Raw genomic sequence first — 24,758 nt, 5'->3', positions numbered from 1 at the left:
GGAATATAACTTTCAAACCGTACATCCGATTTCCAAATTTTTTTCTTTGTCATTTTTGTTTTTTCTGTTATTTCAAGTTTTACAACAATCAACATAAGTTTTGACCTATTAAAATTATTAGTGTAACAGCTGTATCAACATCAGTGGAATGATTCAGTATTTATTGACATATTTATTTCTGTGAAAGGTACCGGTACCAAAATTTCTCTGAACTATTTAGCACTATTGGTTTAAGCATTACTTAAACCTGTTTGGAATCTTTGTCTTAATTTGATTCATGTTTAATGATCTTTCTTAAAAGATGTTTGTTTATCTCAGCAAAAAGGTGAGTAGCATTGTTTAAAATTTTATTCGCTTGGTTAAATTTTTAATCTTGTCTGACAGATGTAAACAAGCAAGCCTCTTGCTTAAATACGGTCTGTAAAGTACTAGCTTTCAATCAAGTATTTATAGAAGACCTGTAGGGTGTAGCCAAAAATTACTATGTATGATACTATACGTCTTTGTTCGAAAGTATTATAGGTATACTACACTATAGGCTACTACTTTCAAGTTATAAACAAAGTTAATGCAACCTTTTTCCAATATTGAAAAATTTGACTTGAGTCGTAAGTTTAACATTTAAACAGTTGTTGATTTAATTTTAAACATTTTTTCAATGGAAATACACTATAGGGTTTACAAGCCATTTTAAAATACGGGCTTGACTTGAAGATTTTTGTGAAGCATGATCACATATTTTTTTCAGAATGGTACTGTTAAGTTTTAAACGCTTTTGATAACTTGTAAAATAAATTTGTGTTAATTTTAAAATGTTTTGAAATCGATGTGTAATGCATGGTGGCGAAGCATTTATAGTGCTTGGCTCATAAAAATGCAAACCGAGTTTAATTATTATCAGTGGCGGAGCTGGGGTTGACCTGTCAATATGCGAAAGTATCAAGTGTGCAAAAATTTACTAAAAATCGATAATTTTTTACTAGAATACTATTATCAATTTATTGCTTAGAAGCCGCATTTTTTTGATCATGTAATGGCACCAAAGTTATTACTTTATGTTATAAACAGATCATCTTTTCTTTTATACTAGTAAATTTCAAAAACAAATTCTAATGAAATCAGCTATTTGAGTATCACGGGTCCTATCATATTTACATGATTGCTAGCCAGAAGTAATGGTAAAAAATTAGGCCGACCTTGCTTGTAATTCACATTTAATCGTACAGTGTAACACAATGCATAGCAAGCTATTGCAGAGGCTTGCTTGTTTATTTTATTATAATTAAATATACCTTTACTGCCTACAACAATATCTCAAACAGCATACACCATGTAAAAATATAGGTCACAAAAATGATGATAAAAAACTTATAAGCCGCGGTTGAATAAATATAAACTGTACTTTGCAAGTACATTTGCTTCCTATCACATCATGGTATGATAAAACATTCTTGCATGTGCTTGCGCTATTAACAAAAAGTGAAGTAGAAATGTTAAGTCAATGCACAATTTCTGGTATTTCTTCAACTATATGCATGACTGACCTTTTTTTGTATTTCATAGACTACAGACCTTTGAAAATCTTACTCAACAACTTGGAAAATTTCTGCGCAATTATATACACAATAGAAAAAATATCTGCAGCCACTGGCAAAGTTTTTACTTAAGAAAAAAAGTCAGATATTATTAAATGCTTTGATTAATTGTACACAAAATCGCACATCGGGACAAAAATGAAAAACAGCGGCTTTGTATGGCAAAAAGTTGCACCACATGCGTCCATTAGCGAGACAAAGGTCTGGAAAAATGTATAGGCTTTCGAGTAGGGCAAGACCAAATCTTATTCAACAAGCAGTAGTGGTTTTGTGAGTTAGGCAATTTCACTGTATCATTTCCACTTCAGTCAAGACGGGATGGTATGTTTTGAATTTTAGTTTGTTGATTTTTAGAAAATGCCAATTATTTTAAAAAGTCTTGCCTTGATTCATGTTAAATTTAAAAATATATACTTGATTAAGCTTAACAAAACGGAGAATTAGTGAAGGGATTATTATACAGTATGTGTATCAGGTAGTTTGACAGTTAAACTCGGCAAAGCTATTTTGCATTACTTACTGTCGTGCGTATCCTTAGAAAACCTCGTTCAATAAACAAAAATGTTTTGAAATGGGCCCCAGAGTTCAGCCTGAGTTTCTCTGAAACTTGTTTAAAATTAAAGTGTTGTTGTATTAGATTTACTGTGCATAACAATTACAAAAAGTAAGAAATTTTTGTTGACTAACTAGTGTTATGATTAAAAAAAGCATGACAATTAACCATTAATTTTATATTTTTTGTTGTAGATTGCAATCCCTAATAATGTGCCAATTGAGTGCCTATCCTGGAACAAGGAACAAGGCTACATTGCTTGCGGCGGTGGAGATGGCTTATTAAAGGTTCCGCTTGATTTAATCTTTCTTTGTGAAATACCAAAATGCTAAGCAGTTGCTACCGAACTTCTTGCACTGTGGAACCTTTATAATATTTTTGTATTTGCCCTGGTACACCATACAATTCTGCTGCTTATCAAATTTATTTGTTTGTTAGAAAATGATATAGCTAGCTTTTTTTGAAGTAAAGTAAGTCTTAACTCTTAAGTAAATTTAATAAAATTAGCTAACCGTGATTAATAAAGATTCTTCTTAAGGTCAATCACTTCAAAAAATCATTTTAACTCGTACCATATTGGTCCATCCGAATTTCAATCAGAATGAAATAATCCAAAAATATCAGAAGCTTCGCGGGATGTTTTTCTCTTGAAATTTTTGGAAATAATTGCAATTAGTGCATTTACATATGTATAGTGTGGCGGAACCTCTAATTTATTGCTATGAAAGTATTTTCATGTTATCGAACTCCAATTCACTAAAAAGTGACAACATATGTCAAAATTTTGTTTTTACATCTGGAACTAAATGGCAATATTGCTGAAAGTCAGCATACTTGGTAATCGCTTGGTAAAGTAACACAATTTGTGGGCAAAGCATAGCTGTCTTCTATATCTAAACAGTATAAAAAAGTAAAGCAAAACTAGTTTCACAAGAGGTATGGATTTGGTTTAAGTGAGGGGAAAGTCCAAAACCAAGTTGATCTTATATGAAAGAACATTGTTAACTAAACATTCTGATAAAATATATGTGAAAAATAATTCATGGTTAGGTAGTTATCGGCAAAAGAAAATCACAAAAATCTCAGTTTTTAACAGTCATTGTGACGTAGATCAAAGCTCTTGTTATGTCATAGGAGTTTAATCTGTGTCAAATTATGGAAGAAATTAGCATCGTGAAGCATTGGAATTGAATAATTATACAATTGTTTTAAAAATAAAACATCCTGTAGCCCAATCATTTGTGTCCGTGAAGTTACGGTTTCCTTAGGGCTGCATAGGCTACCTGTCAAACTGGGACCGTACTTGTTGCCGTGGTTGGGCTATATGCTGTCACCTATCTAATTATTCGAAGTGAGAGCAACTTGTACAGCTATAACATAAACATATGTGATATACTGTAGGTATTGCTGAATTTAAGAATGTTGTCTGGGATTACCTATGACATCACAAAAGCCTTGATCTATGTCACAATTAAGGCCAATTTTGCAATTTTCTTTTGCTTATACAGTAATTACCTAACCAAGAATTATTCTTCAATAATATTTCACCAGACCATTGAGTGAGTACTGTTCTTTCATGTAAGATCAACTTGTTTTTGGACTTGCCCCTAATTTCAAGCTAATTTTTAAGTTTTGACAATTGAATTTTCACATTTTACACTTATTTGTGCCATATCAGATCTGCCTTGGCATTATGTTCATGTAGGCTAAGTCCTAAAAGTTTTGGTGAGGAAGGTTGTTGACACTTGCTTCTGTTTAGTGGTTTGTAATAAAGAAGATTACGTGAACTTACTTTATAAGACTGAAATTAGACTATTTCCTATGAACACATAATACTCTCATGAAAATAACCTTAACTTATACATAAAATAAAGGATTAAACATCAAAAATCAATTAGATCAAGCCACAGTACGCTAGCCTCACTGCCGCGTGTTAACAGACTAAAGAGATGAACAGGACAGGACAAGACAAGATACTAATTACCGTACAAGGCACACGGGGCTAATCGACATTTCAAAACTACTTGACATGGTTTTGGTGAACAGTTCTAAGTTTAGGCAATATAAAAAACATTTCAAATCAAAACATCTATAGTAGCTTGCACAAAAAGACAAGTCTCCATAACCAGGGCTTGCGCAATGAGGAATCAACGCTGAGTTTAAGTCGTGCAAAAAATTTTCTCAGTCTGATTATAAAGTTTGTGGTACCATCCAATTACTTGTGATCAAATATACAAAATTTTGTCGTAGCTGCCTGTTTTAACATGGCAATGTATTTTTGACATAATAAAGGCAGGATACCTGATTTGCAAATCATATTGTTTTTTATCTGTATTTACAGTCACTGTCATGATCAAAAGCTGCACATAACATAGTATATTCCAAATTCTGAACACTGAATGCCTTAAAGTGGTAGTTTTAAAAAGACTTGGCTGCTTAACATAAAATGCAACTTGTCCAGAAATACTAGTTACCGTATTTTACGGACCATAAAGCACACCCGATTATAAGGCGCACTGTCAATAAATTGCTTTGATTAGTTTTTTGTTCATACATAAGGCGCACCGGGCTATAGAACGCAACGTATTTTAAGGAGTATGGGTTACCGTAATAATAGTACTAGTAATAATAACAGTAATAATAGTATCGGTACTGGTTTTGAGTGTAGGCAATAAAGCACTACTTGATCCATACATTAGGCGCACCGGCTTATAAGGCGCACGATCAATTTATGAGAAAAAAAAAGGATTTAAATTGCGCCTTATGGTCCGTAAAATACAGTAATTGACGACATACGAATGTCCAAGTTTTTTCAATTTAACTTGTTATATACCAGGATGTTTAATCTTTAGCTTTAGCACATTTATCAAATAAACCATTTCATAATGTTTGTAATTACCTCGTAGAACTCTAATTAATTAATCTGATAATTATTTTCAACCAAAACCAAGGTTTTAGCAGAACACACTTTGGGAATCACAACTCCACACGTGTAATACATCTTTAATGTAACGAGTAATGATATATGTGTATAAATGTATTATAAATGTATATTTGTCTAAATTTGATTACATAAAATGATTAAACCTAAAATTTAATGCAGGTTCTCAAGTTAGAAACTAGTGCTTCAAAAGATGCAAAAGTGAGAGGCCTGGCAGCTCCTAGTAATTTAAGTATGAACCAAACCATGGAAGGACACAGCGGTAAGTGCAATGCACATTTCCGATATTGAAGATTTTGAAGGGACAATGTGAGATAGCCCTTATGTTATGTTCACCTCACATGGTGACTGGGTATTAGAGCAGATAGAATGCTGAGCTCACAATGACGAAAACTCGTGTTTGATACCCAGCAGCTCTGTTACATTATACGCCCTTGGTTATTATTTGCAAAGCGCTAACGATGCTTGCTTCTGATCACTGGTCATTTTGAACAGTTACGAACTTGGGCTGGACTTCAAAAAATGAAAAATAAAACTAAAGAAAAAAACAATAATCAGCCAATGCACATAGACAAGCTTGATAACTGAGGTGCAAGGAGTTCAAGTTATATAAAAACTTTTCTTCAGCAGAGGATAAAGATTCTGATACTACACCTATAAGTCGTAAAAAGAGTGATTTCAACAAATAGTTTTCAACTTTTGAGATCAACATTTTAGATTTTACTGATGTCTTGATTATTAGTTTAAAACGTATATCTGTAGATAAGATAATTTTTGCAATGTACTCATTATACCTTAACCACATTTTGAGAAATGGATTTCCATGCAAGAGGAAGTTGCTTTAAGATAGATGCCTACACAGTCTATTTGCTGTTTCATGTTTGAGAAGAAATATCCCAAAGTAGAGCATAGTATTTATCATGGTATTGCTTTTTTAAGTAGATTTAAATTGAAAGTTCTTTTACTTTTATAAGAATATTATACCTAGTCATAGTTCATAGGTAATACTTAACAAAAGATAGCAGGCAGCGTTATGTTTTTTTCATGCCAAATTGGAATTTTTTATCGCGTGTCTGGCGATGAAATGAATATTGTATATAACAAAGTATAGTCTAATAACGATGAAAAACTTCCACTTGTATTCATTGTTTGAAGAATTTTTCTGAATTAAATATTTGGTCAGTGTAATAGATATTGTTTTGAAAGTTTGTTGTTACAGTCTGCCTTGTTGTAGGTTATACAGTTTTTTTATGAAACAACTAGCTCATATTAACTACTGCTAAAAAATAATGCTAATCTACATACCAAGCGGTATTTTATGCCTTGAACTTAATTGACAGTTTGGTGAAATCCTAACAATTTTCTGGGAATGAGGTTGGAAAAATATCAACAAAATCCGAAGATTTCATAATCGGAAATTTTCGGTATCTTAACATAAAACATATATAAGCTACTATTTTTTTGATAGATATTTTTTCTTTTTGTGAGGTAGCAAAATATTTCACTATTCTCAGCCATGGGATAAAACTAAACACGCACATGAAGTTGTTAGCAGACTTCAATGCAACTTTCAATCTTGACAAAATCCAGAAGGGTTATCAAGAATTTTTCATTTTTTTGTTAGCACATAAAATGTTATATGTGTAACTGTAATGTCTATGAACAATTCATTATCGTAATTAATTCTATGCACCAGTGCACATAGCGCAAGCCAGCTTTTAGCGTGAGACCTATCGACAAGGTCATTCGGCATAAGCAGTGTTGGAGCGCTGGTCTGTCTCTTAACTCCTTTCTTCCGTTCTTACGTTACCTGACGTTTACGTTGACAATACATTATATTACACGGTGCCAGAAGTGGGACTTGAACCCACACCTCCATGCGGAGGCCAGAATACACTATTACATGGTGTCAGAAACGATGGAACCCTCAACGCAGAAAGAGATGGATTTCCACAATGGAAATTGCAACAAGTGATGGAACTCATGTTTGCAGGTCTTTTCTCCAGGAAAACTGAGCTGGAAAAAGTAAGCTATCTGTTACTGTACATCGGTCAATACAGCAGAGATATTTATAATATATGGAGTTCGAGTGATGAAGAGAAAGGCAGCACCAAAACCTTGCTAGACAAGTTTGACTTGCATTGTAGCCCGAAACGTAACATCATTGTGGAAAGACACAAATTCTTCACAAGACACCAGAAAACCCTACGAATCTGTGGACGAGTATGCTGCAGATCTTAAGCTCCTAGCACGTTCTTGCGAGTTCAGCACATTGTGCGACGGCCTCATAAGAGACAGAATTATATGCAGCATTACTTCAACATTTTTGAGAGAAAGGCTACTACGAGAGTAAGGCTTAAATCTCGACTGCTCTCTCAACCGCGCAGACAAAATTTCTAAACGACATGTAAAATCTATGGCTTCAAGTGATCAAACAACCAGTATCGAAACTTTTCAGGTCAAGAGGCAAAACAAGGCTGTTGAGTTCAGGCAGAAACGCGAGAGAAAGAAAACCTGAACACGCTGTGGAAGGTTTCACACTCTGTACACACGTTGCCCTGCTCAAGGGAAAACCTGCTTCAATTGCAAATAGCAAAACCATTTCGCAAAGCTTTGCAACTCTAAAAGCATTACTGGAATTGAAGAAGATCGAAATTTAACGAACAAGCAAAACACATTCTTCATTGGATCAGTGCATGACAACAAATCACACAACAACGACATACTTGTAGGCATCCAAGTTGCGGACCCAGGCAATAAAATCATCAAATTCAAGGTGGATTCAGGCGCACAAGTGAACATTCTACTTAAGTCTCTGCTCAAAGCACCTTAAACCACATTGCACTTGAAAACACCAAGGTGTCCCTCAGCGATTTCGGCGGCTTCGAAGTTCCTGTGTTGGGATAGTGTAAGTTACGTTACTACTACCATGATCGCTGTTACAATCTAACTTTCTACGTTGTGAATTGTGTTTCCAAACCCGTCCTGGGGTTATCCTCTAGCCAAGAACTCGATCTGATAAAATTAGTTCTTCAAGTCGATCCCCTCAACTGTGCCTCAGTTCCAGAAAGCTACCACTCTTTATTAAATAAAATAAAAGATGTAATTGAAGATATCGAACAACTCAAAGAAGAGCACCATATTGTGCTCGATGAGAATGTTCAGCCAGTGGTCAACCTCGCTAGACGTATCCCCTTCTCACTCCAACTTTCGCTCGACGCGGAGAGCTAAAAGCTAACCACCTTCAATACCCAGTTTGGGAAGTATAAATTTTTGCACTTGCCATTTGGTGTAAACATTTCACAAGACATGTATCCTGATCGGCGTTGTCATTATCGATGACATTTTAAGCTGGGCAGATAGCGAATTAGACGTGTTAAGCAATCTTAGAACAATTTTCGAGCGATGCCGCGAGAAAGGCTTGAAGCTATACCTACCCAAATGCAAATTCGGCCTCACCGAAACTAAATATTTTGGGCACATAATTAGCGACTGTGGTATTAAGCCAGACCCTGAGAAGATCCGAGCAATTTCCGAGATGTCTCCCTCACAATCCAAGCAAGAACTTGAAATCTTCCTCGGTCTAGTGCACTATCTTCAAGAAATTCGCACAAGACTTATCCAAAGTCACAACGTCCCTTCGGCCACTTGTAAATCAGAAGCTTTTTAGATGGAATCACACCCACACAGAACCATTCACTGAAACAAAACGTTTAATTACTGCTACCCCAGGTTTAGTACTCAGATATTACGATATAAAGAAGCCACTCTACTTTTAGGTCGACGCTTCCGGACATGGCCTTGGCGCCATTCTGTACCGAGATGACGGTCCCATCCCTTATGCGTTTCGAGCCTTGATTAAAACTGAGCAAAATTATGCACAAATAGAAAAATAGATGGTGGCTGTCATACTTGGTTGCCTCAGGTTCAAGCAGTATATCTTCGGATGACACGCTACTGTCGACACAGACCATCAACCGCTGGAATCGGTAGTGAAAAAAACCCTTATCGTCAGTTTCCCCTAGACGGTAGCTTTAATTTTGCAAATTGCAGCCTTTTAACAGTGATTTGTTTTACCAGCCTGGAAAAGACATTGCAGTTGCGGACGCCCTTTCCCGCAATCATCTGTCAGCAACAGAGCATAGTGATGCCGAAATCAACTGCGAAATATTAGCCCTCAATACCAATGTCACTCCCGGCGATCTAGACGAAGTGTGTAGGTTGACCACAGAAGAACCAGATCTGCAAATTCTGAAAAAATGCGTCCTCACCTGATGGCCTACTCACAGATACGAGGTTTCCCCAGCCGCTTTACTGGAACTTTACTAAAGCTTTACTGGTCTTTCAGAGACGAGATTACATTTGCCAATGATGTCTTTCTGAAAAACGAACTGATTACAGTACCAAAAAATCTTAGACGTGAATTGCTTAATCTAATTCACTTTAATCACCTAGGTATCGTGAAGTGCATTAAGAAAGCTCAAGACACCTGACACCCTCTATTCACCCCAAATGTCAGCTGAAGTTTGAGATTTGGTTTCGAGCTTTGGTTTCTGCCAAAACCTCAATAGAAGTGACACTAAAGAGCCCATGATGATAACGAACGTTTCAAACCTTACATGGGAAATTGTTGCAATGGACTTCTTCGAAAGGGATAGGTGCACATACCTGTTAGTTGCAGACTATAACAGTATTGACCTTACACTTCTCCGCGGCACTTCAAGCAAAAGTGTAATAGAAAAACTGAATTCCATATTCGACAAACATGGATCTCCAAGAGAAGAGGTTATCAGTGATAACGGTCCTCAGTTCGATTGCCGCAAACTCGAAAGCTTTCAGCTTAGAATTCAGCTAATCCTGGAACTTTAAGCATACTATGTTGAATCCACACTTCCCACAATCCAATGGACTGGCCGAACGAACCGTTGAAGCGGTGAAACATTTGCTAACTAAGTCTAAAGATAGTAACCCTGATCCTTATTCATCCATTCTAGAATTTCAAAGCACTCCCGTAGGAAAGGAAGGATCCCCTGCACAGCTATTGAATGGAAGACGTTTACGAGGATTGTTACCTACAACTATAACTCAGATAGAGCCTGGTCCCGTTGAAACAAAGTTAGTGCGACGTTCAATTCGACACTGGAGAAGAAATCAGAAGACATACTACGATCGGCGCTCGAGAATCTTGCCACCGTTCAAAGTGGGCGACCGGGTGCAACATGGTACGTGGAAACCAGCAAAGATACTGGAACAGCACCACACTCCCCGTTCATACATTGTACGCGGTGACAATGGTGCGATACACCGTAAGAATCGAAGACACCTCGAACCGCGTAAAGAGCAAATACAGCTTCCCGTCGATGAAGACGACAAAAGCGAAGCAACGTGTGCCCATGACAACAACAGTATGAACTCACTCAACCAAGCCAGACAATGCTCAAGGCCAACAAGCCAGGCGATACGAGCAGGTTCAATTCGAGCTCAAGAGCGACTGCCAATGACTCATGTTTGTGAACGGCACCTTATAATTATGTTCTATGATTGTGTATCATTTTTTTGCTAGTATTGCATTGTACTAAGTCACCGCACGACTCTCTAAACTTTTAAACAATGGAGATGCAATGTCTATGAACAATTAATTAGCGTAATTAATTCTATGAACCAGTGCACATAGCGCAAGCCAGCTTTTAGCGTTAGACCGACCGACAAGGTCATTCGACATAAGCACTGCTTTATCGCAATTCTCTTAACTCCTCTGTTCCATTCTTACCTCACGATACCTGACGTTTACGTTGACAATACATTATATTACATAACTAGCAAGATAACACAGTATGAATGAACTGAATGTGAGATCATTTATTCACATTTTGATGGAAGTTTTCATCTTCTCCTTTTGGTTTAAAGGTGAAAGATTTTTGAAAGTTTTTTATAAAGTGGTTTTGAGAAACTTTTAGCAATTCTTAGCTTGTTATAAAACTGTTTGGATAATGTATTCAATCTGGGCTACTTAATAATGTTACCAGTTATTAAGGTATGTTAAGTGCTATTGTTGCAGTTAGGGATTTGGCCATTTTGAAGCACTGCCATGTTTTCTATTAAGAAACTGGAAAGAATTATTCCTAAAAGGTTGTATATATATTTAATATGTGCTCATACTATAAAATCTCACAGAAATCTTCTATAGACACTCATACAGTAATAAAGCATCATTATACTACACTTAGCACTAATTGTTTTATATTATTGTATTTGGTTATTAAACTAGCTTATGATTTAGGTGCTACCGCTGTATTGGGATTATGTCGTACTTTGCATAACTACAGAGATATAACTTCTCAAACATAAAGCAGTAATATTGCAGATTCCTACAGCTACCTGTGTATGTTTGGAGACCTATATCTCAAGATATACTTAACATATACAATCAAAATTGCAAAAATATATTATCTAGATACATGTTCAACCATGTACAGTGAGACCTCATTAATCCGGATCACTTCGTTTCGTCAAAAAATGTCGATTTAGCGGGGTATCCGGATTATCGGAAAGTAAAAAATCAATCAATCTTGCAAATGCAGTACCGTGTTCAAAACGCAGTATGCACCTTACTCCAATTCTAAGTACCGAGTTTCTGGCTGGACAGCAACTAAAATAAAATTATATTTTTTGTGTGATCCGACCCAGTGTCGAACCCCAGAACCACCGTATTAAAGAATGCTCTAAGCCAGAAGTGACGAACATGTGGCCGCAAATCGGTTTGACAACCGATCTTGCATGGCAAAGCATTCCGGCGGGACCAGCAGTCTTGAACTTTCTTTGACCTGTTTCCAATCTTTGCGCAATGCGATATCAAAAGCTGATAGCACAATTGAGTTGCAGCAGTATGTCTTCAATAGATTGCCGCACTCAACCGATGTACTGTACGTATTTTTTGCGACCGCGGAAGCGTTGTTTGTTACTGTTGATGAACAATTTATTTTTTCGTTTTTAAAATACTGTACAGTATTTCATAGTATGACTAAAAAGCTGTGCGACCTACTCAACTGTAACTGACAAAGTGGCTTGCCACAACGAATAGGTCCGTCACCCCTGCTCTAATCACTAATTTATCTCCGCGATCTTAATCTATTTTTATTTATCAAAATGCATCAATATCGCAAGATGGCAAGAACAAAAAATTAATGTGAAATCAAAACAAACAATTTATTACTTAAAAAAGTCTGTTATCTCACGTTGCACGAGTGATTCTTTACTGAAAGATTGTATGTTCCTTTCATAGCCCACGCACTGTCAAGATAATTTGTGACTGTCGGCAATGAAGAGTGTTGCTCAAAGTAATAAATCAAAGTAGAAATTGCAGATATGGCCTCGTTTGTTGTCACTGCACGAGGTGGACTTTCTGTCTCATCATGGTCAGTTTCGGATTCACTGTCGCGTTGAGTGGGTGGGTTAACAATTTCAACAATGGCCTCATCGGATAAAACTTCGCCAGTACAAATCCCAGTATCAACGTCTAGCCAGTCGCAAACAGACATGAGATGTTCACTAGAGATTGTATGGAATCCTTGCATGTCTCTTTGGATTTCTTCAACCACTTCTGCCTCTGTCCCACATGCCGCCGATGTAATCTCAGCAGAAGACGCCCTGGGAATGATGCCTGTATGCTCCCAACAGTTTTGAATTGTTTGCATCTTAACATAATTCCACGCCTCTCTGATCAAGTGCAGTGCTTCCCGAAGATTAATGGTCATTGGCTGATCATTTTCTATGGACTGCAAGAAATGTTTGGTCAATCCTTTTCGATAGTATAGCTTGAAATTTCGAATTATCCCAGCATCATTTGGTTGAAGATGAGCCGTTGTATTTGGTGGTAAGAAATGCACCTGAACATTTTCTAAATCTTCTGGAACTTTGTAACTGGCAGCATTGTCAAGAAGAAGCAGAACCAAACGGTTTTGCTGTATCATACTTCGGTCAAAATCTTTAAGCCAATCTGTAAATACCACACTTGTCATCCAAGCTTTACTGTTGTGTCTATATGTGACATACACGTTTGGATCAAAATCCTTTCCGAAACAGCGGGGCCTTTTTGCTCTTGCAATTAACAAAGGATTTAGCTTATCTGATCCAGTTGCATTTGAACAAAGACCCACCGTTATCCGCTCTTTATTTTTCTTCTTCCCTTTTACTGGACCTGTAGCCAGCGTTGCATCCGGCTCCAAGCGATAAAACAACCCTGTCTTGTCCATATTATAGACGTTTTGTAAAGCATAGTTAGCAATGATTTGTTGTAAATTTTCCCTACCGTTTGAAACTTCAACAACATCAGCTGCAACAAATTCTCCGTGCACTTTTTGCAATGCTATTCCGTGTCGTTTCTTAAAACGATTCAACCAGCCATTTGAATAAGCAAAATCTTTAACACCGAGTTGCTCTCCAAAAGTTTTGACTTTTTCTTTTAGCATGTCGCATGTAACCGGCAGATTTCGTGAACGGACATCTGTAAACCACAGAAAAATAGCGGATTCTAACTCTGGTTCCTTGCAGGGCCTAGCTCTTGTAAGGCTTTTACGCTTGATGTCATCTGATGATAGCCATTTTCCCTTTTGTTTAAGAATGTCGGAAATTGTTGACCTTCCTACATTTATTCCCCATTTTAAGTTGAAATGCTGTCTAATCTCATTTTGCCTTGCCTTTTTATGATCCCGCTGGTATTGGCAGATCTGCTGCTTCTTTTCAGTTGATATTTCAATTCTTGTACGTTTAGATGGTGGCTCTGATGAAGGCATACTGAATAGCACAGCTAAATTTTTTTAGAAAGCGCAATGCTGTACAGTACTGTACTTTTGAATCAATAAAGACCGCAACGTTATTATGCGTAGATAATCGGCTATTGTTTCGTCAACTAACTACATACTGTATTAGGACAATCGTGAATCATTTTCGCTTAACTGTTAATAATGTGGTTTATCGGATTTTATTGCTATTGATTTAGCACATTTGTTCCAAAACTTTTGTGTCGGAGTCGGACAGCGGGGTTTCCGGATTAAAGGGGTAAAATGCATAGGAAGAAATCTGTTCCCGGCAGTTTTGTGTCGGATAGTGGGGATTCCGGTTCATCGGGGTCCGGATTAACGAGATCTCACTGTATTTAATTTTATTAAGGTCTACAAGGTGACCGAAGTTGACTTGATCAAATGACATAAATTGTTGTATGTCTTGTCAACAAAGCAAATTATGTGTTTGTCATGTAGATACCCACTTTAATTGTGTCATTCCTGTTTCTAAACAAAAATCTTTTACTGTCTTCCATTAGGAAATGTTAAAGTTGTTACATGGAATAACCAATACCAGAAACTAACTACAAGTGACCAAAAAGGACTCATCATTGTATGGATGATGTATAAAGGTAATAATTGAAAAAAGAGCATGACTTATCTACTGTATAGTGGTGTACGGTGCTAGTACGAATGTGAGGCCACGTGCTGAACTAAAAGTAAAGGTTGCCTGTAAGTATATTGGACAAAGAATTTTTCAACAATAAATATTGGTTAAGCAATTATCGCCAAATATACAAAAACACGAATTTGCTGCTATATGTACTTGTGAGGGGATGGAAATTATGACCTCACAATATGAAATCTATGTACAAGACACCGTTTTTTGGATCAAGTATGAATGAGCTGATAAGAAAAATTTATAGTTTATTATTTACTTCAGTGGATCACAGAAATATTTGCTTTAGTTAGGCCAAACCTAGGTACTTATACTGGTGAAAGGCAGGCAGATACTAAGTTACAACTCAGTGAGTTCAGTCTTGGCTGATATTGCTAACCTAGTCCAGTGCTGGTTATTGCAGTAAGGTCGCAAGTGCCAAAAGTAGATGTGCTGTTCCCTGTGAAGGTTCTATGTTAAAAAATAAATATCACCCGCAAGACTGCAACTACAGTAATCGCCTACTTACCTGGGAGGTCATATTCCATGCAAAACACGTTAGCTAGCTTTCTATTCCTTACTAATTGCATACTTAACTGAAATCCCAGTTACCAAACATTTTAATTTCACTCTGTGTCTTTATATTCGTCCCCGCCACAATCATAAATAACCGAGAATTTTCAATACATTTTTGCAATTACTGCTTGACAATTATACGTAATTAAATAATTTTTCTCTGGTATGCTTACTGACAATCTGTTTTTGATTTAATGTCAACTTAATTTAGCACACGCTCTTCACCATAAGAACCGTTGAAATTAGAATTTCATGTTTCTTCTTGCAAATTACTAGCAAAGATCTTTCTCACTATATATGTGTATTTTGGTTTGTAATAAGCATCTCATTTGTTTTAAATAGTGAAGATGATTAAATTTAAGTTTCAAATAACATGAGTTTTGCTATGTCTTATGGCTGTTTTTATGTCTTATGCTTATAAGTGATTGACATAAATTTGTATTACAGGCCAGTGGTTTGAAGAAATGATAAATAACAGAAACAAATCTATTGTACGTTCCATGTCCTGGAATGCAGATGGACAAAAAATCTGCATTGCTTATGAAGATGGCGCTGTTATCGTTGGCTCAGTTGATGGAAACAGAATCTGGGGCAAAGAACTGAAGAACATGCAGCTAACCCAAGTTGCTGTGAGCATCAGTTGACATTGCTTTGCTATACTACTTCTGTGGTTTTTGTCAGACAATGTCAATGTAATCTTGATAAAGCATGGAGAGTAACATAGTGATTTTTTTATTCTACAGTGGTCTCCAGATGGAAAAATAATTTTATTTGGTACTGCAAGTGGCGAACTTCATATTTATGATGGTTTAGGCAGTCCTTGTGTAAGTTTTCCCTGGAAAAATGTGACAATTGTAGCATTTAATGCACTTTTTTGGTAATTTCACTAATTTGTTTTATTTGCAGGGAAAAATTGAGATTTTTTGTCTGGTTAATGTCACTGGAGCAGTGAGTCTTGCAGCAGTTAAATGGTATAATGGTAGGCTTGGTTATGTTGAACCAGATTGTCCATGTCTTGCAGTTTGCTTTGATAATGGGCGATGTCAAGTCATGCGAACAGAGTCAGATAGCAGTAAGCTTTTGTTAAAATGTGTTTATAATAATGTTTTGCTGATTGTAAACTGTGATTACTTTTTACTGTGATACCAGTACAGTGTAGTTACTTTAACCATGCTTGTTTGTTGGAATGAGAGAAAGCTGCAAAGCAGACCAAACGTTTTAATAACTTGGGCAGCAAGTGTAATTTCTTTAGGTTGTATAACTGACCATTGGTTATGTTGGCAGAGCCTCACAATGTTTCTTGTTTAGGACCAGTATTAATAGACACAAAGATGCACACAGTTGATGCGCAGTGGAATGATAATGGCTCCATTCTTGCTATAGCTGGCACCCTTCATATGGGTCAAAACGAAAAAGATATTAACATGGTGCAGTTTTTCAATGCTTTTGGGGAGGTATGTTTTGTTGTAAAGTATGATTCTCAAGAAATTATTTAGCTAATTAAAGCATTCCTTTGCAAATCCGAAGCAGTCCACCACTGCTGTGACACAAACATTAAAAAATTTTCAGTGATTTTAAGTTAAAGTGAGAGAAAGTCCAAAAACAAGCTGATCTTATTTGAAAAACACTATTAACTAAATTTTCTGGTAAAAACTATTTTTGAGAAAAACTTCATGGTTAGGTAGTTATCGGCAATAGAAAATAACAAAAGTCACAGTTTTTGGCCTTGATTGTGACGTAGATGAAGGCTTTTGTTATGTCATAGATTAGTCAAGTTGCTTGACAACATGCTGCTGTTGTTGCTTTCCTTGCACGGTAGTCAACTGAAATAAGAAGTGTAGGTCATAGGAGTTTGACCTATGTCCAGTTAGGTGTCATGAGAAAAAATTAGCAACGTGAAGTATTGTGAATGAATAATTATACAATTGTTATAAACATAAAAAATCCTGTAGCCTAATCATTTGTGCCCGTGACGTCACAGTACCTTTGGACTGCATAGGCTACCCGTCAAACCGGTTGCCTTGGTTGGGCTATATCTTGTCACCTACCAACCTATTGGCAGTTAGAGCAGTCTATACAGTTGTAACAGATACATACATGATATGCAGTACTAACAGTAGGTATTGCTAAATTTATGAATTTGCACATGTTGTAAGGCTCTATGTCACAAATAAGGCCAATTTTGCGATTTTCTTTTGCTTATAATTACCTAACCAAGAATTATTTTTCAAAACTATTTTACCATAATATTCAGTGAGTAGTGTTCTTTTATATAAGATCGATTTGTTTTTGGACCTGCGCATCACTTTAAGTAAATTTAATGTAAGTAACTTAATAAATAATATGGAAACTAATAAATATATGTAGATGATAGGTTCAGTTAATCTTACAAAAGACATAGTTAGTGATTGAGTTTTAAACTTTTGTGTGAATTTTTTTAACGAAGGGTCTATATACATTAAAATTACCTGGTAAAAGCATTGCATCATTGGACTGGGAAAAGGCCAGTTTGAGGATTGCCCTGGCTATTGACTCTTTCATATACTTTGCTAACATCAGACCTGACTATAAGGTTGGTTTTGAATTACAATTGAAATGACCTACGCTAAGAAGTCCATAAATTACTAAAATACTTTTCATCGTGTTAATTATGTTTTATTAAAACAAATTCAAAGCATGTTATGTTATATTGATATATTTGGTTAAATTGCATTTGTGCAGTTGGCTCTTAAAGATATACATCTTGATATACAGTAGCTTCTTTTTTATGAGCACAATATTAACCAAAAGCCATCTGTAACTTGTTCTGTTTCAGTGGGGCTTTTTTGACAATACAGTGGTTTATGCTTTTTTGAAACCTGATAGAATCGAACATTGCCTAATATTCTGGGATTGGAGAAATAAAGAAAAATATATGAAGTAGGTTTTTAAAGTTGGGCAATTACTTTCAGAAATTTTAAGCCGAGTTATGTTATTCAATGTGTAATTATTTTATAGTAAAATAAATTTGCTTGTTTTAAGTTAAACACGTGCCTTAAATCCTTCAGATTATAATTAAGACTATTCTTAAAGATATGTAAAGCATTTGTTGCTTGTTGCTGCTGCCGGTGAGCATAGTTGCTTGGCAACCAAATCTGAAGATGATGATGGTCAATATACTCTTATTTTGTGCAATGCTATTGGAACGCCAATGGACTCAAAGTTTATTGAAATTGGTAATATTGACTTTAAAGTTGACATTTTACCAGAAATTTGTTTTATGCAATACCAGTACATCTCCTTTTTTATTGAATTCTTCGGAAGATTTTTTTCATGTTTATGCTACTTTCGTTTCTGTTGATCTTGTTATCCTATCTATGACAACTCTTTATAATACATTTCAATTTATGATTTTAAATAATTTTTATCTGCAACTGCTTCAGTAGGTTATATTTGGCAGTAATAGATAACTTTAATCATCAGATGGCAATTTCTAACAGATAATCTTTGCAGAACCGTTATTCATGTGCATGACATCAACTCATGTGGTTGCTGCATCATGTGAAGCTATCTATGTTTGGCAATTTACAAATTCAAGAATGTTAGGGTTGTCTCACATAGTCACATCAAGTCAACGTAAAAACAATCATGAATCGTACGTCACATTTTGTTTTGATTATTTGTAAGGAAGGGTTTATTTTGTTTGGAAGTTTTACTTGATTCATGCTGATACCAATTCATCAGTGTAAACCATATACATTGTATGCAGCCTTTTCCATATTGATGATGAAAAGCCAACCAAAGCAAAGTATTTAAATTTTACAGGAGCACAAGGGGTAAGTTTTAACAATATATCGTATAATTTAATGTTTTTAAATACAGAATTTATAAGATGTTTAATTTTTAAACTAAATCTATGCAACTACTGTATTTGTTTTCAACTTATTTATCTTCAAACCTTCGGCGCTTGAAACGCCATTCAGTAATTTCAATAAAATCGTTAACCTCCTTTGAAGTAGGTTATTTTGTTACAAATGTTTCCTTTTAGGACTAAAACATAAAATTCATTAAACTGAAATTTACATTTAACAGTCAACTAAAGACCCTATTTGTGCTATCACAGCTTCAGACAAGATAATTATTGTGGTGAGTGTTGCAAAGTTTTGACTACAGACTTGATTTTAACGCCGCCTTTGTTTGTGATGATGCTAACTGCTAAAAAAATGTTTTAATGTTCCCTTGATTGCAAGCCATATGTAATGGAACAGTAAGCGTCATTGGAACATAGGTGCAATAAGTTCCTAAAATATAATTATCTATTCTCTTTGACAATATCACAAATACGGAAAATAAAAAAGACAAAGAAATTTTTGTCCACACAAAGTTGACTAACAAAAAAGCGCCAGATAAAATATCCAATTGATAAAGAATATAAGACACAAAATTGATGATAAAAAAACGTTATAATCTGTGACTAACAAAGTTACCATTGAATAAATTTGGTAAGTGTTCTGTCTTAATGTACACGACTACAGGTTATAAATTTTCAAAAAAGCACATCAATAGATGAATGCATTAAAATTTTGCTTGATCTGACTAAGGTAACAACGAACCGCTTATGGAAAAATGAAAACTACAACTGGTCCCAAAAATCAAAATAACTTGTAATCATGTAAATTTATGTTCTAGGCTCGTGAATCTGGTACTTTGCATCGCTATACTCTTGTTCAACTTGAGCTAACTCACAGATATGCCATTTCAAGTGAACCAAGACAACTTGCTCTCAACTGCACATCATCGTACGTTGCTACTATCATGTATCAGAGTCTCTTGTCACTGTAGACATGTACAGTATGTGTTAATGGATTTGAATTTTCGTCGCAGGCGTCTTGCTATCATTGACACAAGTGGAATTTTTTCATTCTTTGATCTTGATGCAAAAGTCACTGATGTGAATGGACAAGAGGTAATAAAAATTCAACAAATTATTTTAAACATTTATTTTAGTTGTGTTTTGTTTACAATCTTTTACCATTTTTAACATTGTAATCGAATGGTGGAAGTAGGTTTCATTTTTTGTGTAGGTAGTGGGGGAACATTTGTCTTTTGAACGTAAAGATACATGGGACATGAAATGGGCAGATGATAATCCCGAACTGATTGCAATCATGGAAAAGACAAGGATGTATGTTTTTAGAGGCCTTGATCCAGAGGTAATGATTTTTTTGTTTTTAAAAAAGTTTTTGCATGCATTACCACCATACCAGATATACAACTCCCACATTTTTGAAGGAACCGTTACAATGTTCTGGATACATTTGTCAATTCAATGATTTGGAAATAAAGTCGGTTTTGCTGGATGAAATTTTTAAGGTATGGATGGAGTGGTGTTGGAAATCATTTATCACTGACAAACGAATTACATTTCGGTAGTATTGTATGCAATGACCTGAATATATAGGCCCAGTTTGCCATTATATAATAGTCCTAGAAACTCCAACGTTTAAGGAATGATGATGGCAGCAGACTTTTTAAAACCAGTTTGACTCCTTGGCATAATGAATAAAAAACGCCACTGTTTACTTCAGTTTTGATTTTCCTGCGTTCAGGATCCTGATAATCCTCATTCAGAAGATCTTATTGAATTGGAAGTGAAGTCATTGAGAGACACAAGGGCTCTTGTGCAAACTGTTGGGATGAAGGATGCAGCTCAATTTGTTGAAGACAATCCACATCCACGATTATGGTTTGTGTATATGAGTTCAATTTATTCCTGTGCTTATTTAAGCTATAATTACTATTACTGTTGCGCGATAAATCCTGTTTTGTTTCATGAATGTTGTCTGTTCCTGCAAAAATGTTCACAACTGCTGTATATTACTCAGGCGTCTCTTAGCAGAAGCAGCTCTTGAGCAGCTTGACCTTGACGTTGCTGAGCAGGCATTTGTGCGATGTAAGGACTACCAAGGTATTGGTTTGAGCAAGAAAGTAGAACAACTTCACAGTGAATCAATGAAAGCTGCTGAAATTGCCGCTTACTTTCGAAGATTTGAAGATGCTGAACGTATTTACTTGGAAATGGACAGAAGGTATAATTGCTCTTTACTCCGCCAGCATTTCTAACTTTTTTAAACTTATGTACGGTGTAAAACAGTTTATGGGAATGGAAGGCTGTATAATCAGCATTTTATGTTTTAGGGACTTAGCTATAGAACTACGGATGAAGCTGGGTGACTGGTTTCGAGTTGTCCAACTTCTGAAGTCAGGAAGTGGAGGTGCAGATGACAAACAACTTATAAAAGCATGGAATGCAATTGGAGATTATTATGCTGATAGACAAAAATGGTAATACTAGCGCTTGTAATTTCGTGTAATACTGTGATTCATGTCCATATTTTGTGCAAAGGTCGAATGCTGTGACGTATTACCTACAAGGAGACAACCAGGACAGATTAGCTGAATGCTATTACATGCTAGAAGATTATAAAGGGCTATATGCACTTGCCGACAGCTTGCCGGATAACCACAAACTGCTCCTTGTAATTTTATGTATATGTCATTTTTTATTATAACCAGCTAGTCTAGCACCATAAGCCGTAATGTTTTCCTTTAGGCTATATTTGCAGTTGCATCCAAGTTATGTCTTTTCTTTAGGAAATGGCAAGAACATTTAAAATGGTGGGTATGTGTGAACAAGCTGTGGCTGCATTTTGCAAGTGCAACAAGATACATGAAGCAATCGACACATGCGTTTATCTTAACCAGTGGAGCCAAGCAGTAGACCTTGCAAAGCAACACAATGTTAAGGTATGCTTACTAGCAATTCGAGACGTCAATTGTTTTAATATAGGTAGAAATCGACTGTATGATATAGATTGTGTAGATACCATCTGAATTTCGTATGCATAATACACAATCATAATTTTTTTGTTCATGTCCTAGGAAATAGATGCCCTTCTAGCTAAGTATGCATCACATTTACTGGAGAAAGACAACACGCTGCAAGCCATTGAACTGTACAAGAAGGCAAATCGATTTGTGTCAGCAGCGAAATTATTATTCAAGCTTGCACTGAAAGATTCTGCGTATGTTTTGGCTTTACATTTATGTCTTCGTTTATTTTAGTAATGGCATAAGGATTTTATTCAACTTAAATTTGAAATTAAATTAAATTTAAATTTGAGTTTGTGCTGGTTATCATATTTTCTATGTTATCAAAAACTATCGACGATTTTTTAATCATAAAATCTGTGAAATGTAAATATTTTGTATGATGTACTGTAAAATATAATCACTAGCGAAGAATTACGTAATTTTGGTACAAACTGGAAAAAGTTTGAAAAGCAGGTTTTGGGAAGTATTTTTAACATGCAACATCTATTTCAATCCATTATTGCACATCTGGCACCCAACAAATTCAATTGATTACTAAGTGCAAAATTATTTTTATCAATCCGCTATTTAGACGAGGAGCTAGCCCACTGCAGCTGAAGAAGATTTATGTTCTTGCAGCACTTCTCGTTGAAAAACACCATAAAAAGGTTAAGGAAAAGTCAAACAAATCTACAGTAAGTTTGTTCTGAGAACTTGTTCAAAATACTGTTTAAATTTGTACTTTGGTATAATCAAGACTATATAAAGGTAAGATAAACCCTACGTGGAGGGTTTAAAATTTTATTATTTTTTGTTACTGTAAAAAGTACCATACTTGAAACTTTACTCATAAATTTATATGACAAAAGTTTTGTTATGTTTTCGTGTGGAATAAAATGTGGCATTTGCATTATTTGTACAAAGAGACGATCTTACTATGTTTTATTGTTTTTGCATGAAAACTTAAAAGGGATCAAGTCGTGTAAGTGATTTATTGAACGATGATGACGTAGGCAGTGGGGATTCACGCGTGATCGACCAAGCATGGCGCGGTGCTGAAGCTTACCATTATTACATCCTTGCTCAACGACAATTATACGACGGATACGTTGATTCAGCAATGTGCACAGGTATCCACTATTTTGATAGAATTATCGATTGATAAACAGTGGTAACGAAATGGAATGTTGACCTGCAAGTAAACTTGTGTACCAAATATTTGTGTTTTTTTGAATTTTGTGTTGCAGAGTAGACCAATCTTATTGTAAATAATAAATTAATACTGACATATTAAAGTATGTTATTAGCAAACGAGTTGTTACAAAGTTAGTAAGCTAAGTCATTACTATCGACACTATGTTTTCCTTGTTCATTGACCATTGTAACAATTATCATTCAGCCGAAAATCTTACTGATTACGAGGAGTTTTTGGATCCTGTCAAAATCCACAGTTTACTTGCAATTGCAGCTGCATCAAATCGTTCTTTCTCAGTTTGTTCCCGATCCTTTATTAAGCTGGAATCGATTGATTCAGTTGGTGAGGAGGATAAAAAAGCTTACCAGGAGCTTGCCATGGAGATCTTTACCAAGTAACGATTTTGTTTGCATACTTGTCTGAGTTTGATATTCCATTATATTTCCCACTACACTATTCCAGCAAGCGTTATCACTATTTTACTCGAGCTATGTAATTTTTACGTGTTTCCTTCATTGTGACCACCACATATTGTTACTTTTTCAGACACGAACCACGTGACGTACGCAGAACAAATAATGCCCAGGAAGAGTTTAAAGAAGAGTAAGCAAAAAGTTAATAGGGTTAAAAGTAACTTACTTTTATAATGGGATACAAGGTGTTGGGTGTTAGATGCGTTGCGTAGTTTTATTTCTTCATATTTATATTCTTCATATTTACAGTGTATTAAGGTCTAGGATTAAAATCAAGCAAAACTTATTCCCTCAAAGAGCCGATTATTTCTCTGATTAAAAATAACCATGCTGAGACTTGCTCTAATGACTGATCTCATAAAATTTACCAAAGAATTTACCATTTCTTCTTTTAACATTTTCATTTATTTTGTAAAAATGGCTTTTCAGAAAACTTCCAGTTTGCGTAGTTACTGGCCGACCCATCGTGGACTACCAATATTGGACCTGTTCAACATGTAAGCGGTCAGCCATGGAGCAAGAGATTGCTTCTAGAAGGTTCTGCCCGCTTTGTCATTCCCCTGTCTCCTTGTAATGTTTTCCATCGCTTGCAGATCACCGATGGCATTATTTTTTATCAATATTGAACATTGTTTTCTAGGATGATTTTGGTCACTGTGGACAATTTTTCGTCAATCAGTATGCTTTATATTATTATTGGCTGCGAGTTGCTGTAATTTCTGTTACGGAAGTAATCGCTTATGTTTGAATGTACAAAATAACTTAATTATAACACTTAGTGGATGAACGGGCTTGAATGGTAGCTCTTTGTGATTGCTACTACAGAAGTAGCTGATATTTGAAGAATTCCTAGTCTTTTTGACAAGGCGGTTGTTACTATTAAAATATTTTTCAGATTTCTATTTTTGTAGTGCTGTATATACGACTTTGTTTTTTTTAATTTGCTTTTTGCAGGATGGTTGTTTAGTTAAACTTAGAAAGATTTATCAATAAAATAAAACTACATCATGTGTGGTTAAATTATTGCACAAACAGGAAAATCAACCGCTACTTTTCATTTCTTAATCCGAAATAACACTACTGCAACAGTCCTAGCAATTTTTTCCCGTCTAATTGAAATCCATGACCGCTAGCC

At 35.5% G+C, this 24,758-nt stretch overlaps 1 protein-coding gene across 1 annotated transcript; it reads left to right on the top strand.

Annotated features, from left to right (window-relative positions):
* The first annotated feature begins 94 nt into the window (after positions 1-94).
* LOC143452172 (WD repeat-containing protein 35-like) lies at positions 95-24,631 on the top strand. The gene is made up of 29 exons (XM_076953042.1): positions 95-325; positions 2,343-2,435; positions 5,252-5,351; positions 14,409-14,501; positions 15,551-15,732; positions 15,847-15,927; positions 16,010-16,175; positions 16,412-16,557; positions 17,550-17,675; positions 17,919-18,022; positions 18,176-18,318; positions 18,596-18,737; positions 18,852-18,918; positions 19,175-19,228; positions 19,772-19,881; positions 19,967-20,048; positions 20,167-20,295; positions 20,375-20,455; positions 20,692-20,828; positions 20,968-21,171; positions 21,281-21,427; positions 21,489-21,621; positions 21,737-21,889; positions 22,025-22,167; positions 22,548-22,650; positions 22,926-23,085; positions 23,355-23,544; positions 23,697-23,753; positions 24,053-24,631. Exons 1-29 carry the CDS (start codon positions 302-304, stop codon positions 24,195-24,197), a joined length of 3,495 nt encoding a protein of 1,164 aa, XP_076809157.1. The 5' UTR covers positions 95-301; the 3' UTR covers positions 24,198-24,631.
* Positions 24,632-24,758: the final 127 nt, after the last annotated feature.

Source organism: Clavelina lepadiformis, chromosome 4 (genome assembly GCF_947623445.1).
Source record: "Clavelina lepadiformis chromosome 4, kaClaLepa1.1, whole genome shotgun sequence".
In the NCBI taxonomy this organism is placed as follows: domain Eukaryota; kingdom Metazoa; phylum Chordata; class Ascidiacea; order Aplousobranchia; family Clavelinidae; genus Clavelina; species Clavelina lepadiformis.
The sequence above is the reverse complement of the archived record's forward strand: the minus strand, read 5'-3'. Positions and strand labels throughout refer to the sequence as shown.

What these genes read in the sequence shown, in the direction of transcription:
- LOC143452172 (XM_076953042.1), top strand. Translation starts at nt 302, where the DNA reads ATGTTTGTTTATCTCAGCAAAAAG. An exon ending in GTGGAGATGGCTTATTAAAG is followed by an intron (nt 2,436 to 5,251) that starts GTTCCGCTTGAT and finishes AATTTAATGCAG; the next exon opens with GTTCTCAAGTTAGAAACTAG. An exon ending in ACATCAGACCTGACTATAAG is followed by an intron (nt 17,676 to 17,918) that starts GTTGGTTTTGAA and finishes GTTCTGTTTCAG; the next exon opens with TGGGGCTTTTTTGACAATAC.